Raw genomic sequence first — 14,099 nt, 5'->3', positions numbered from 1 at the left:
CTGTCCCCTGCCACAATGAGAGATCTCTGCATCACCACCCAAAAAGCAACAGTCCCTCATTGAAGCCCACTGGCAATGGGCAGGCTGTGGCTGCTTTCCTAAAGTTCCGGGCAAAAATATGAATGCATGAATGCATTCATACTGTAAAGTGTTACCGAACCCACAACAGGAAATTGATCAAATATGCTTGTTATTCCTTCTGTGGAGCCTAAAGGGTTAATCCTCTTCATTGTGTAAAAAGGTTGTGTTTCTTCCACTATCCCCAATTCATCACCAGTTAGTACAGAGCTAGGGGACAAGCTGCACATGCTCAGTTTAGTGTGTATTGCTAGATATTTTTTTTTTTTTCTTGGGAGGGTGAATCTGATCTGCAGACAGCCAATCAGCACTGCCCAGACAGAGGGTCAGGGGTCCTGCATTCTCATAGGACATTAAGGGGAGAATGAAAACTCCTCCTGCAAGCTTTAATCAAACACTGATAGAACAGAAGACTGCTATATACTGCAGATGAGAAAAGGTATTTAGCAGTTTACATTTACTAAAATAATTGCATTTACATGTTCTGTGTACTGTGGGAGACCAGATATAGAGAATGCAGGCTCCTGGGTTTAGTAATACTAAATACAATTTTCTTTATTCTTTTGCTAATTATCTAGGTAGTGATAGAGCTACTCTTTCTTTAGTGCTGTAAAGGGCTCTGACCGGTGGTTCTTACACCCTACTTCCCTTGGCCACCAGTCTTGTAACTTTCCTGCTGTAGTTTAGACAGTGAACAGTAATATAATTACACCCAACTCACTGTAGTGGGTGGACCCAGGAGTCTGAGACTCCTGGTCTGATACAGCCAGTGTACCAGCACCCACCCTCACCTGTGCCTGAACACACACCCACTGCCATCAGTTCTGTCTTCACCTCCAACTGCATATGCGCCCAACATATCCTACATTTCCTTTGTGGGTGATCAAGGGGTTAAATGTGAGCCTTGGGGAGTGATTCTAACTGCTGGGGGCGTGGCTTGTGAAATGATCATAGAGACCTGTGATCCTATATAGAAGGATCACAGGAGCTCTATGATCATTCCAGGGAGAAGAACGGTCAGCTGTGTTTATAACAGCTGACTGTTCTTCTCTCTCAGCTGGGAGCGATCGCGGGTGTCAGGCGGCAGTCGGAGCCGCCTGCACCGTGCATCGCTTCCCCGCTGCCGAGTGTGGGCGGGAGCACGCCGGCGGTGGTGCGCACTTGCCCCCTAGCTGCAGGCGCGCGACCGAGGTCGGTCTACGTCGGTTTGCTCAGGAGGGCCGCACTGCCGCAGTAAAAAGGCGGCGGGCGGTCCGGAAGAGGTTAATTGAGACAGAAAACAAAATTTTGAAATACTGATTTTGCTGAATCCTGGAGTTCAGCTTTAAGTGAATTTTAGGACTATCTACACCTTTTGTTTTGATGGAGCTACAATGTATTTAGCTAGTTTAAAGGAAAATGACAATTGACCTTTAGAAGGCCGCATAATATAGAACTGTCATGAAAATAGAATATAAGCAGAAACTTACATTTCATGTAAGGTTTAAAAGTAATCTAAGCAATAACTATAAATAAGAGTCAAAAGTGTAATAGAAAATGTAGAGAAAAATAAATGTATGCATGTGCAAGAACAACAAAGATGTTTGTATTTTAGTAAATTACTTACATATAACTGGCCTTTACAGCAGGTTCAACCAAGCTTCAGAACCTGCAAGGAGCCTTTAGAATGTTTCAGTCATAGGAGGGGGTCAAAGACCCAAAGCCCATGTTTCACTGTTCACTTCCACAATTCCCCTATGTACATACAGATGTATTGCTGCTCCCACTTTGCCATGGGGCTTCCACAATACAGTCTCTTAACCGGTTGCCGACTGCGCACAGTATATTTACTGCGGCAGTCAGCCCCGGCCAGGCAGAGTGACGTAGGTCTACGTCGCTCGCCTGTCACTGGGATTAGAGCCAATAGCGGGCGAGCGTGAGCCCGCCTCGGCTCGTTCAGGGAGGAGTGCGGGCGTGTGACCGGCGGACCCGATGTCCGCCGGTCACTCGCCGATCGTCGGTACAGCGGGAGAAAGGCAGAGCGGCTTATGTAAACAAGCCGCCTGTCATTCTCCCCTGTGTAAAAATGGAGATCAGACGGTTCTACTATGTAGAACCGTTGATCTTTGTTTTTACACCAATAGCCATGTCCCACTACAGTTAGAATCACGCCCCTAGGACACACTTAACCCCTCCCTGTCCAATACAGTTAACCCCTTCCCTGCCAGTGTCATTTTTGCAGTAACAGTGCATATATATAGCACTGATTACTGCAGTAATGTCACTGGTACCCCCAAAAGTGTCAAAAATGTCAGTCAAGGGTCTGATCTGTCCGCCGCAATGTCGCAGTACCGCAGAAAAAAAAATCGCAGATCGCCGCCATTACTCGTTTAAAAAAAAAACACCAAAAATGACAAAAATCTTTCCCTTTGTTAGTAAACGCGATAACTTTTGCGCAAACCAATCAAAATACGTTTTTTGCGATTTTTTTTACCAAACATATGTAGCATAAAACAATTTGGCCGAAAATGTTAAAAAATTTTGATTTTTACATTTTTTTTGGGGGGAATTTCATTTAAAAAAAAAAGTGAAAAATATTGTTATTTTTGCAAAAATTACGCTCTTTTTTTGTTTATAGCACATGATCAAAAAATCGCACAGGTGATCAAACACCACCAAAAGAAAGCTCTGTTTGTGGGAAAAAAAGGACGTCAATTTCATTTGGGTACAGCGTCGCACGACCGTGCAATTGTCCGTTAAATTCACACAGTAAAAAATCGCAAAAAAAACCCTGGTCAGGAAGGGGGTAAAATCTTCCGGGGCTTAAGTGGTTAAACCTCTAGTAGACTAGGCCATAAATACTATGCTCATCACTCACATTACCTCATAGATGACTTGGGATGAACACTGGATATTCAAGCTCTAGATGCACAAGTAGACCCAGCAATGGTGACCAGAATGTTCTCCATTTTGCATTCACACTCTCTCCTCATCCGAGCACATTACAGAAAATGTCCAGTCAGGTTTCAGATTGTATTTTAACAGTTTTACTTTAAAATGATATTAAAGCTTTGGTTTTATTTCTTTTTTTTTTTTTTTTTTTTAATAACAAGCATGTTATACTTACCTGCTCTTTGCAATGGTTTTACACAGAGCATCCCAGATCCTCTTTTTTCTCAGGTCCCTCACGGATTCTCCAGGGCCCTCCCTCCTGCCTAGTGGCCCCATAGCAAGCAGCTCCCGAGCTGATGCTCCGTGTGTCCATTCATGCATAGAGCGTTGCTCAGCTCCACCCCCGCTCTCTCCTCATTGGCTCACTGGCTGTCTCAGCCAATGAGGAGAGAGCATAAAGGTAAAAAACCTTGAGCCCTTACAACCACTTTAACTTGTCAACAAGCAATCTTGTTTTATTAGGAAAGCATTTCCAAAATGGTGGATTAAGGCAAGTCTCAACAGAATTAACACCTTCCATGACGTGTAGGGTGTAACTTCAGGTGCATACATTGACACAGGTACTCACTAGGTCTCTTTAAGAGTGACATTTCTATCCTGTCTGTACCCAAAAACTTTCTAGCATTAGAAGTAAAGTCCCTGCCAGTATAGGTAATCACAGACTGGTATAGTCCCAAAAATATGAGGCAATCCAATCCCACTTCATGAAGGGACAGCCTCACTTCCTAGAAGGGGTGGTCATGTGTTTCTTTCTGACTTACATGTCAACTGCTGCCTTCTCTCTGTCTTCCAATGCAAGGCCCCCTGAAATACAGTATGTGATATTTTTATATTATGTCTGTGCCTAAAGGGCCTCCAGAATCTCATGTCAATTCAGCACCTAGAATAGGCATTGGCTTTTCCAAGATGGTCACATGGGTCCCACTGCAGAGGACATGCCAATCTTCTGCTGGGTTTCTGCTCTGTGTACAGGTCCAATAACTGTTACTGTCAAACTTTGAGGATGCCTAAAAATTGTTGCCAGCAATTCTTTGAATCTATATGATGCTGTATGCTCCTCTATATAATCCGTAAGAATAATGCTATTACTACCTTAATTTTTCTTGATATTCACAGATGGTACAACAAAGAAACTGCGCAGTAATATTCGACGCAGCACAGAGACGGGTATTGCTGTGGAAATGAGAAATCGGGTGACAAGACAAGGGAGTCGGGAATCTACAGATGGCAGCACTAACAGCAACAGTTCTGATGGAACGTAAGTGGCATTTTTCTTTCTTTACTTCCCCACCATTGAGGCCGATAAAAGCAGAATGGGGTCTGAGACAAGCTTGCAGCTTTGGACCCCCATTACTTTGATTTATATTTATGATAAGAATTGCAATGGGCATAGAGATACCTTCTAACCCTAACCCCAGTTGCATTATCTGCACTTGCATGTCCTTTCCCCATCAGACCAACTCCCTACAGCTTTGACCAATTTGCTATACCCCTTGCTGGGCTACAGCAATATGGAGAATGAGACATTGCCCTTTATTCTTCTCTCCCTTTACTGAGATACTGATGTTATGGTGCACCATCCTCCTCAGCAGCCATCAGATATGATTTTTTTAAAACTGCCCATGAAAGCTTTTCTCTTGGTGCCAAGAGTGTTAGAGAGAGAGGACCTCTGTCTGGATATTCGTCTACCAGCGGGAGACCATACCAGTGGAGATCAGATTCTGAGACTGGGAGTGAGGACACCTAGGGGCAGCATAGCACCACCCACATCACAGCACCTGCACCGATGCAGCAGGGAGACTGAATTTTCCAACTCACCCTCTGCTTCTCACTGCTGATCACCAGAGGCTTATGGGAAGAGATTAAGTCCCCCCCCCCCTTCCGCAGGAAGAGGTCACTGCAGCATTTTGGGGACTGGGGAAAGGGCCATTTGCCCATTGCTGATACTGCTAGCAGGGACTGAGCCACCCAGAGCAGGACACCAAGTGTACCCAATTCACACTGCACCCACACTGCACTGTATATCCTGCACTTATTCCAAACCTAGACTGCACCTATACCAACCCTATACTGCATTATACAGAACCTTTATCACATCTGAACCACATCTACCTTGCACCTGTGCCAAGCCTATACAGTACTTATACTGCATGCAGGTTAACTGGGACTATCATTAAGTGCAAAGACATACTTAAAGGGCCCCATTGATAGCCAGCAGAAGAACATCTCGAAGGGCTGCCCTCCCATAATAATCTGCAAGTCCTAATTGTTCCCGTAACCCCTCCACTACCATCCTCCTTTTCTTTTGGACAGTGCATACCCAGTCAGCCTAGGACTAGCATCGCCACCATGAATGCGCTCTGGCAGTATAGTTCTAGCACTCAGTAACTTAAACTTTACTAATGCTCACTGCTTTAGTGAACATTAGTAAAGTCAATGCTGATCTGGATGCCAAATGTCATCTTATGCCTAGTCCCTACTGTTAATCAGGTTGTATGCTAAATTATGTTATTACCATTGTTAATCCATGTAATGTGTAGCACCCTCCTAGGTAGGTGATAGAGAGAGAGTATAGTTTTTGGGACTTTCTGCTTACCAGAGAGATTGCTATGTATATTTGTGTTGCTCTCTGCCTACCAGAGAGCAGGATCTATTAGTAAGGTCTGCTCATGGTGCTTGGGTGCAACTCAGCTAGTCTGAAATGTTTCACACTGGTCCAATAGGGAGGCATAGTGGAAAGTGGGAGGAAACAGGCATGCAAGTGTCTGAGTAAGTCAAGAACCTCCACTAAGGACATTAGCAGCTGCTCACCTCCTTTATATGACCCTGGAACCAGGATGGTCTATATGCACCTTCCCCAATAAGGGGATACAGGTTCTCTGATGGTCAGTCAGTGGCGAAGATGATGATCCCTCTGTGAAGTACTGTATATGTAAGTGGACAAAATAGAACAACATCTAGTGCTCTCTGCTTTATATATATTTATTAAAAAGGTAAAAGAACTTACAAGTCAAGGGCTTGTACCAAGTGCATATACTGGGTGCTCTAGGAGCAAACAATCAACCAAAAAGATGGCCGCGGGTGATGTCATACATATCTCCTCCTCCTCACGCGTTATGCCCTGGACAGGACTTTATCAGCGGGACCATAGTCCTGCTGAAGAAGTCCAGCCCAGGACGTAATAGGTAAAGGGAGGAGCTAAATATGCATCACCTGCGGCCATCTTTTTGGTTGTTTATTCCTAGAGCGCTCAGTATATACACTTGGTACAAGTGCTTGCCTTGTAAGTTCTTTTACCTTTTAAAATAAATATATAAAATGCAGAGTGCACTAGATGTTGTTCTATTTTGTTCACTTACATATACTTCACGGAGGAATCATCATCTTCACCACTGACTGAGCATCGGAGGACATGTATCCCCTTATTGGGGAAAGTGCATATAGACCATCCTGGTTCCAGAGGTCATACAAAGGAGGTGAACGACTGCTAATGTCTTTAGTGGAGGTGTTTGACTCACTGCCTGTTTTGGACACACATCCTCACAGTAGCAGATATCCTGTTGATTCCTGCAATTATGAACTTTCTTGGAGAAATTGACTTTTTAACTATATCTTATTGATTGGTTTTGTGCTGCACTGTTATGCTTTAAAGTTAGAAATTGGCCGAATTCTCCCCTAGTCACATGGCGTGTAGTCTTATATCTGAGGGGGGTACAGAGTCCGTCTATGTTCATCCCAATGCAGCTCTTGTGGCTGTCGGCTGATTCATGCCATGGGAACGTGAAAAAAAAAAAGAAATTGACCGAATTACTAAAGTTTTTAGAAATGAGCCACAATATATTTACAGCAGCACCAATTTCGTTTGCTCTCCTATACACCTCATACTTTTTACTGTTACCCTTTACAGATTTATATTTCCTACAACCCGATTAGGAGCAGAGAGTCACTTTAGTCATTTTTTGGATGGACTTGGACCTGCACAGATTGTGGGGAGACAAACCCTCGCTACTCCACCCATGGGTGAGTTGAAATGCAAATGACATGTTGAATGTGTTTATGTTATACATTTCATGTGAAAAAAATATGTTTTACATAAATTGGCAATAATTACAGTTATGTCTCATTCTGGATGACCTGAAATGAAAAATGTATATTTTCATTAAAAACCCAAATGCTGCAACAGCTATAGTATCAGTTATCTTCTAAGACCACATTTACTAGCATCCGATATACAACCTGTGGACCCATCACAATTCGTATGTACTGAAAGAGGTTCTAAAGGTTTTCTCCCTAAAATGGTATTGCACTGAATGGCCCTAAACCTCCTTTTCTGGGGTCCCTCAACAGCGTTCTAGGCTCTCTCTCTTCTTGGTGTTCCACCATAGTAAGCCACTTCCTATGGTGGCACACCTGCAAGCTTATTCCCGAACCAGGCTGTATGTGTCTATTGACACACAGCAGGGCTTTGCCCTACCCCCAGCTCCCTTCTCACTGAATTTGACTGGCCAATGGCTCCCGCTGCTGCCTGTCAGTCCATGTGTGAACAGGGAGAGAGAAGAGAAAACTGCAGTCAGGCAAAGCGCTGGATCAATCCAAAAGTGAGGTAAGTGTTTAGAGTGGGAGGGGGGCATAGCAAGTCCTAAAATGTTTGTAGGCAGGTTGCCCATTCTTGGTTAGTCAGCCTACCCAGCTGCCCAGGTTGGGAGGGAAGGGGTAATGCTTGTGCCTCCTTTTTTTGTATGTTCGCAGGTTTTCCTCAGGGGTCCAGCCTCCCTCCTGTGTGATATAAAGGAAAGAGGCCCGGATCCTAGGGGGGGACCTAGAACAGGGTTAACCAAGAACAACAGGAACATAGAACAAACATGGAAACCTAGAACGAGCTTGGGATGCACACACGAAGACTCAGAATTATGTCTTAGGAACCTTGTAGGAATGCCGATCCATTGGAATACTCCCAAAGACATGAATTCCTTTGTTCAAGCTATTTCCAGTTTGGACCCTATCCAAAGACGCTACATCTTTACAGGTAACCACATTCAGGTTTAGTTAGGGAAAGGACGTTATTGTAGATATTCTGCTAAAAGCTCAGTAAAGTTGTTTACTGTGCTGAAAGCCTGGTCTGAAGTTACTCAAAGGATGCATATCTCTCTAAAGAACCAGGGTCTGAAATTTCATATTGAGGTCTAGGAAACATCACTAAAGCAAAAGGTTAGCTTGCAAGGATGTTGCTATAGGTAACCAGAAAGAAGATGATCAAACAGTCCTTGGCATGGTACCTGACTAAGTAACAGGTCCTCTGGTAGTGTGGAGGTCTGGTGTTCGGCTCCCTCTCTAGCTGTCTGTCTCTGCCAGTCACTGGGAGCAGACTAGCTTAATAAAGACCTCATACCTGGTCACTTGGTATGGAATGAGAAGGATTAAGTGAAGCGCGCACGATGTTCGCGCTTTTTGCTCGGTGGGACCCCATTCTGTTACTGGGAGTGAAGTAACAGAGGTACACTGACTGGTGGAGTGGGCATAGGCTCTGCATGTCCCTCCTAATGCAGAATATATGCCTGTTTAAGTGTGTAGGGCAAGGGATAATATCTTTTAGAAGAACTTTGCATACAACACTACACACAATTGGCTTATTTCTGAGTTGGGGGACTGCCTTAGTGTTGGACTTTCACACGACCGTGGTTCCAGATATTGGCGACCACTCCTTTGGAAAAGGTGTTACCCCTGTGCTGGAACGAGTGACCCCATTCATCGCATGGCACAGCTCAAATAGCCCAACACGAGGTAGGCCTCCTATGCGACCCAAATTGGAACCCAACCCAAACCTACCTCGTCTATGTTTTTTACCCTAATGCAGGGAATGCATTAAGGTTAAACAATGTTTTAGCTTCAGAACTACTTGAAGTTATCCATAGACAAGACATGATAATGTTTTGATGACTTATGTCTATGATTTCGGTCCATGGGTCCTCTCCATTGCCACCAGGAAACCTCTGTTATGGAGAACCATTGATGAAGTAGGTAAGAAAACTACCATTGTTCTGTGCTATTGTGCCATTGTATTATGCTTGTGCTACTGAGGCAAGTGGTGTCAGCATTGTCTGCCTGTGCCACTCATCTTCACTTTTTTTCCTTTTCATTGAGACAATCTCGCAAGATAGAGAGGGTAGATAGATTGCACCTACAAATAAATGGATTTTTGTAAAATCTTACCGTAAAATCCTTTTCTCTTAGCTCATTGACAGACGTAGTCCTCGGTGATACACCACCTTCGGGTTATGTTGCCTCCACAGGAGCAGGACTAGACAGGAAATTAAAAAGCTCTGGCCACACCCTAGGGGCAGTCCCAGAGGTTATATCCTCTCTCTCTCTGCCTCAGCAAATCAGTTATGTGAAAAAGCAGTCTTTAGAGATTTTAACCCAACCCAACTCAAAAACAGAGGGGCGGGGACTACGTCTGTCAATGAGCTAAGAGAAAAGGATTTTACGGTAAGATTTTACAAAAATCCATTTTTCTCTAGCGCTCATTGACAGACGTAGTCCTCGGTGATACACCACCTTCGGGACGTCCCAGAGCAGTATCACAAATGAGGGGTGGGAAAATTAAATCAAATCCCAATCTAGAAGGCCCAACCGGTGCCAACTAGAAGTTTACAATGCTCATCCTTAATGATGAGACTCAACAAAAAAGAGAAAAATTTTTTTTTTTTTTTTTTTTTTTTTTTTTTCAAACAGAAAAAAACCCTCGAGGTAGACCACCGGTCTCCTCAAATTGCGGCCTGCAAAACCTTGCGGCCAAATGAGGCATCCGCCGATGCCGTCACATCAATTTTATAGAATTTTGTAAAGGTATGTACCGACGACCAGGTGGCCGCCTTACATACCTGGACCACTGACGCCTGATGGCGAAAGGCCCAGGAAGTACTGAGCGCTCGAGTGGAGTGCGCCCTAACAGGGAACGGAGGACTCTGACCCTTAATAGAATAAGCCTGTACCACCGTTTGTCTAATCCATTTGGCAATGGTCGCGGCAGATGCAGGCAAACCCTTTCTGGGGCCATCCGTGATCACAAAAAGTGAATCCGTCTTACGGAATGATTCCGTAGCTTTCAGGTATACCCTGATTGCCCGAACCACATCTAAGGAATGCAACGCATGTTCCCGATGATGCTTGGGCTGAGGACACAAGGAAGGTAGTACAATATCTTCATTCAGATGAAAATCTGAAACCACCTTAGGAAGAAAAGATGGCTTAGGATGAAGTACTACCTTATCCCTATGAATCACTAGGTATGGGGACTGGCATGATAATGCAGCCAGTTCTGACACCCTGCGAGCAGAAGTAATAGCCACCAAGAAGGCCGCCTTCTGGGATAAAGTAAGCAAGGGAATCTCCCTGATGTTTTCAAAGGGAGGTTTCTGTAGAACCGACAAAACCAAATTAAGATCCCAGGGCGGTAAGGGCGCGCGGACTGGAGGAGCCAGGTGCCGCACCCCCTGGATGAAATTCCGCACCAAGGACTTGGTAGCTAAAGGTTTCTGAAAGAAGATTGCTAATGCTGAAACTTGACCCTTGATGGTGCTCAAGGCTAGCTTCTGCTCAACCCCTTGTTGCAAAAAAGCCAATATTCGAGTCACCGAATAGGTACGTGGAGGAAATCCTAAAGATTCGCACCACGCAATATAAGTCTTCCATGTGTGATAATAGACCTTGCTGGAAGTCGCTTTCCTTGCTTTAATAAGGGTAGGAATGACTGAAGTAGACAAACCTCTGTCCTTCAGTACTTGGGTCTCAATGGCCAGGCCATTAAACCCAGCGACTGTAAAGCATGATGGTAAATTGGTCCTTGAGACCACAGACACTCCCTGAGACGAAGTTCCCACGGAACGTCTGCGACTAGCATGTCCAAGTCGGCCAGGCCGGCTTGAGGAGGCCAGCCTAGAATTTCTAGGACCACTGGCGCTGATAGAATCTGAACCAGGCGTCCCTAAAGGTATCTGGCCCCGACCATCCGAGAAAGTCTGGTCGTTTTCTGTTCCCACACATTTATCAGATACCTGATTGTTATCAGGAAGGGTGATCTTTTCTGGTTGAACCTCAGGGACCGAAGTCACCCGACTAGAGGCTGCTTGGCCTATCTGGTCAACCAGATCCGATTCCTGTGAGGTATCGGGATTAATCTTAGGAAAAGGTAAAGGAAAAGATCTTTTCAGGGAACGGTAACTACCGCTTCCTGTAGTACTTAAATGTTGGAAGGGAAGAATCGCACCGGTAGTAGTGGTTGAAGCTCGATCTAATGTCCTGAATACCGGTGAAAACGTCCCCCCACCCTGAAACCGGGTGGGGGCGCACCTTCAGGCTGTGTACTCCTTTGCTTTGGGTTTGGCTGGGTTGGTCCTCTGCTTGTCCGACCAGCCCTTCTTGAACCCTCCTGGAGGAGTCTTGCCTTTCCCGCTAGTACCAGCCGGGCGCCCTTTATGGGCGGTAAAGAAAGGTCCTCGCTTGTTGCGAGGTCCCTTAGCTTTAGCAGCCTGTGGCAAAAAAGTGCTCTTGCCCCCAGTGGCATCCTTAATGATTTCATCTAGGTTGGCCCCAAATAGACGATTCCCCTGAAAGGGGAGATTTGTCAAGGTCTTTTTGGAACCTAGGTCAGCTGACCAGCATTTTAACCACAGCACACGTCTGAGGATCACCGCTGACTTAGATGCATGCCCTAATAAGGGAGTAGTGTCCAAGGCTGCGTCACAGATAAACTGTAGCCCTTGTATAATCTGTTCCATCAAATCAGATGTCTCCTGGGGAATATCTTTTCCCCTAAGGTCTTGGCGTACCATTTTCGCCCATTCCTTAAGTGTCTGGGAAACTAGACCAATAACAATTACTGGTCTAAATGCTAACCCTATCAGAGAGAAGATGGTGCGGGACTCTGCTTCCATCTTTCGATCCACCGGATCCTTAAAGGACGAAGTGTCCTCCACTGGGATAACCGTGGCTTTATTCAGCCTGGAAATAGGTGGATCCACCACTGGTGGTACCGTCCATTTCTTAATGATGGATTCCTCAAACGGATAGCGTCTAGCAATACGCTTGGAAATAGTAAAGGTACGCTTAGAATGCTCCCATTCTCCTTTAATCTGATTACCGAAACACTTGGGTACAGGAAAAACCTTCACCGTTTTGATGGGCTTATTAGTACCAAAAGGAATCTCTGTTTCAGTTGCCTCTGCCGGTAAAGCCTCAAGTTTTAAGGTTTCCTGCACTGCCACAACTAGTGCGTCCACCAATGCTTCTTCCTGAATAATAGCAGGAGAAGAAGCGTCCTCCTCACTGTCTGAGGGGGCTTTACCTGGGATAACAGCCCTTGCAGAGGAACCTGCAACTGCAGTGACCATCTCTGAATCAGAGTCAGAGGTGTCAGATAATATAGGGGTAGGCGGGGGTCGCTTCCTTGACCCCCGTCCCTGACAGGCCGCCTCCACCCGAGCCACCATAGACTCCAAAATTGCTGTAAATTACTCTACACTCTGTGCACCGGCGGGTCCCGTGGCCCCCTCGAGGGAAACAGGTGGGGGAATATGTGTGGCAGGGTCCATGATAATTCCAGTCACTTCCTGGATAATATAATTCAAAAATAAAAAACTTTTTTATTTTTTTTTTTCAGACCCCCAGCGCCACAAAAAGCCCCTTAGTGTTACCTGCTAGGGATCCCTATCGATCGAGAGAGAGAGAGAAATAGACCCCCAGGCTCACCACTTGATGCTCAGAGTTTAACTGCAACAGGTTACAGCGCTGTCTTGACAAACAGGAAGTCTTTTGGCTGGCTGCCCAGGAAGAAAGGAGGCGGCTCCGCCCCTCTGCACGCCTTCCGGCGCCTCCCCTAGCTCCACGAGGTGTTTGGATCACCTCAAACATGGCCGCCCCCATGCTGGAGACACGAGGCTACGCCAAAATGGCGGCTCGTGCGATCCAGCAAAAAAAATGGCGGCGGCCTGTACTGAATAGCGGTGTGCTGCAGGGCACACAACACTCTCTCTGCATGGGGATTTGGCGTGGTTGGCGGTACCGGCCCTGGCGGACCGCATGGCCATTCGGGAGGCCTGCTAATAGCTGGAGATCTGATTCGGAAGGCAGTCTACATGTCCGTGGCTTCTGACTGGTAGGTAGCTTATATTTATCACCGTAAGATTCCCAGAATGCCACAGATTATAATCTTTTTAACATGTATACAATTAGATTGTTAGCTCCCAAACCAAGCCTCCTGGCTTTTTGCACATAGAATCACACTCAAAGTAGGAGGATCTGTGTCATTTATAGGATAGAGAGGGACTCTATCTTACCATACAGAGAGGGGCCCGCGTTCACCACAAGACCCGTCAGGGGAAAAGGGGGAACATACTACTCACCATACCGGAACCAGGCGGGCACCAACTCCTGACAGTACCCCTCTCCACCGGGGCGGGAGGGCTGTCGACCGATCTGGACGCCGTGACTCATGGTCTTTGGCGTTTCAGCGATACGTTTAACTCGCGGGGTCAGTCCTTTAATGGGACTTTGTCGCGGCCGACCCAGCGCGGAGCTATGGCCTGCACGCGCTCGTAGGCTGAACTGGGGTGACCACCGGATCTCAACATCCAGCCCGTCGCCCAGTTCAGCTTTCTTGCTTGAAGATCTCACAGGAACACTGGAGAAAAAAGGCTGTCTAAAAAAATCTTTTAAGAAAAAAATCTTGCCAGGACCTAAGATCCCAGCAAGGTATCTAGGTCCTTACTCCTAACTAGACAGAAAATAACTGATTTGCTGAGACAGAGAGAGAGAGGATATAACCTCTGGGACTGCCCCTAGGGTGTGGCCAGAGCTTTTTAATTTCCTGTCTAGTCCTGCTCCTGTGGAGGCAACATAACCCGAAGGTGGTGTATCACCGAGGACTACGTCTGTCAATGAGCGCTAGAGAAACAACCATTGTCTAAGGTCTATGGACAGCCTAAAGCTGGCCATAGATACATTTAAATTCGTCCAGCTCAGCAGGGACTGACTGAATTTTGATCTGTATGTGGCTGTCCCTTTTAGGCAGCAGTCAGTTGCTAGATTGACTG

General features: G+C 45.8%; 1 protein-coding gene across 2 annotated transcripts in view; it reads left to right on the top strand.

Moving 5' to 3' along the window:
- The window catches only part of RIMS3 (regulating synaptic membrane exocytosis 3), a 175,464-nt gene that overhangs the window by 127,945 nt on the left and 33,420 nt on the right, over positions 1-14,099 (top strand). For both annotated transcript variants that reach the window (XM_082247597.1, XM_082247596.1), the window contains exons 3-4: positions 4,126-4,267; positions 6,917-7,029. In XM_082247597.1, the coding sequence (XP_082103723.1) occupies positions 4,126-4,267; positions 6,917-7,029 (255 nt within the window). The remainder of the gene's footprint in view (positions 1-4,125; positions 4,268-6,916; positions 7,030-14,099) is intronic.

Source organism: Pelophylax lessonae (assembly GCF_965119305.1).
Source record: "Pelophylax lessonae genome assembly, chromosome: 2".
In the NCBI taxonomy this organism is placed as follows: Eukaryota; Metazoa; Chordata; class Amphibia; order Anura; family Ranidae; genus Pelophylax; species Pelophylax lessonae.
This window is presented reverse-complemented; position numbering and strand designations above follow the sequence as displayed.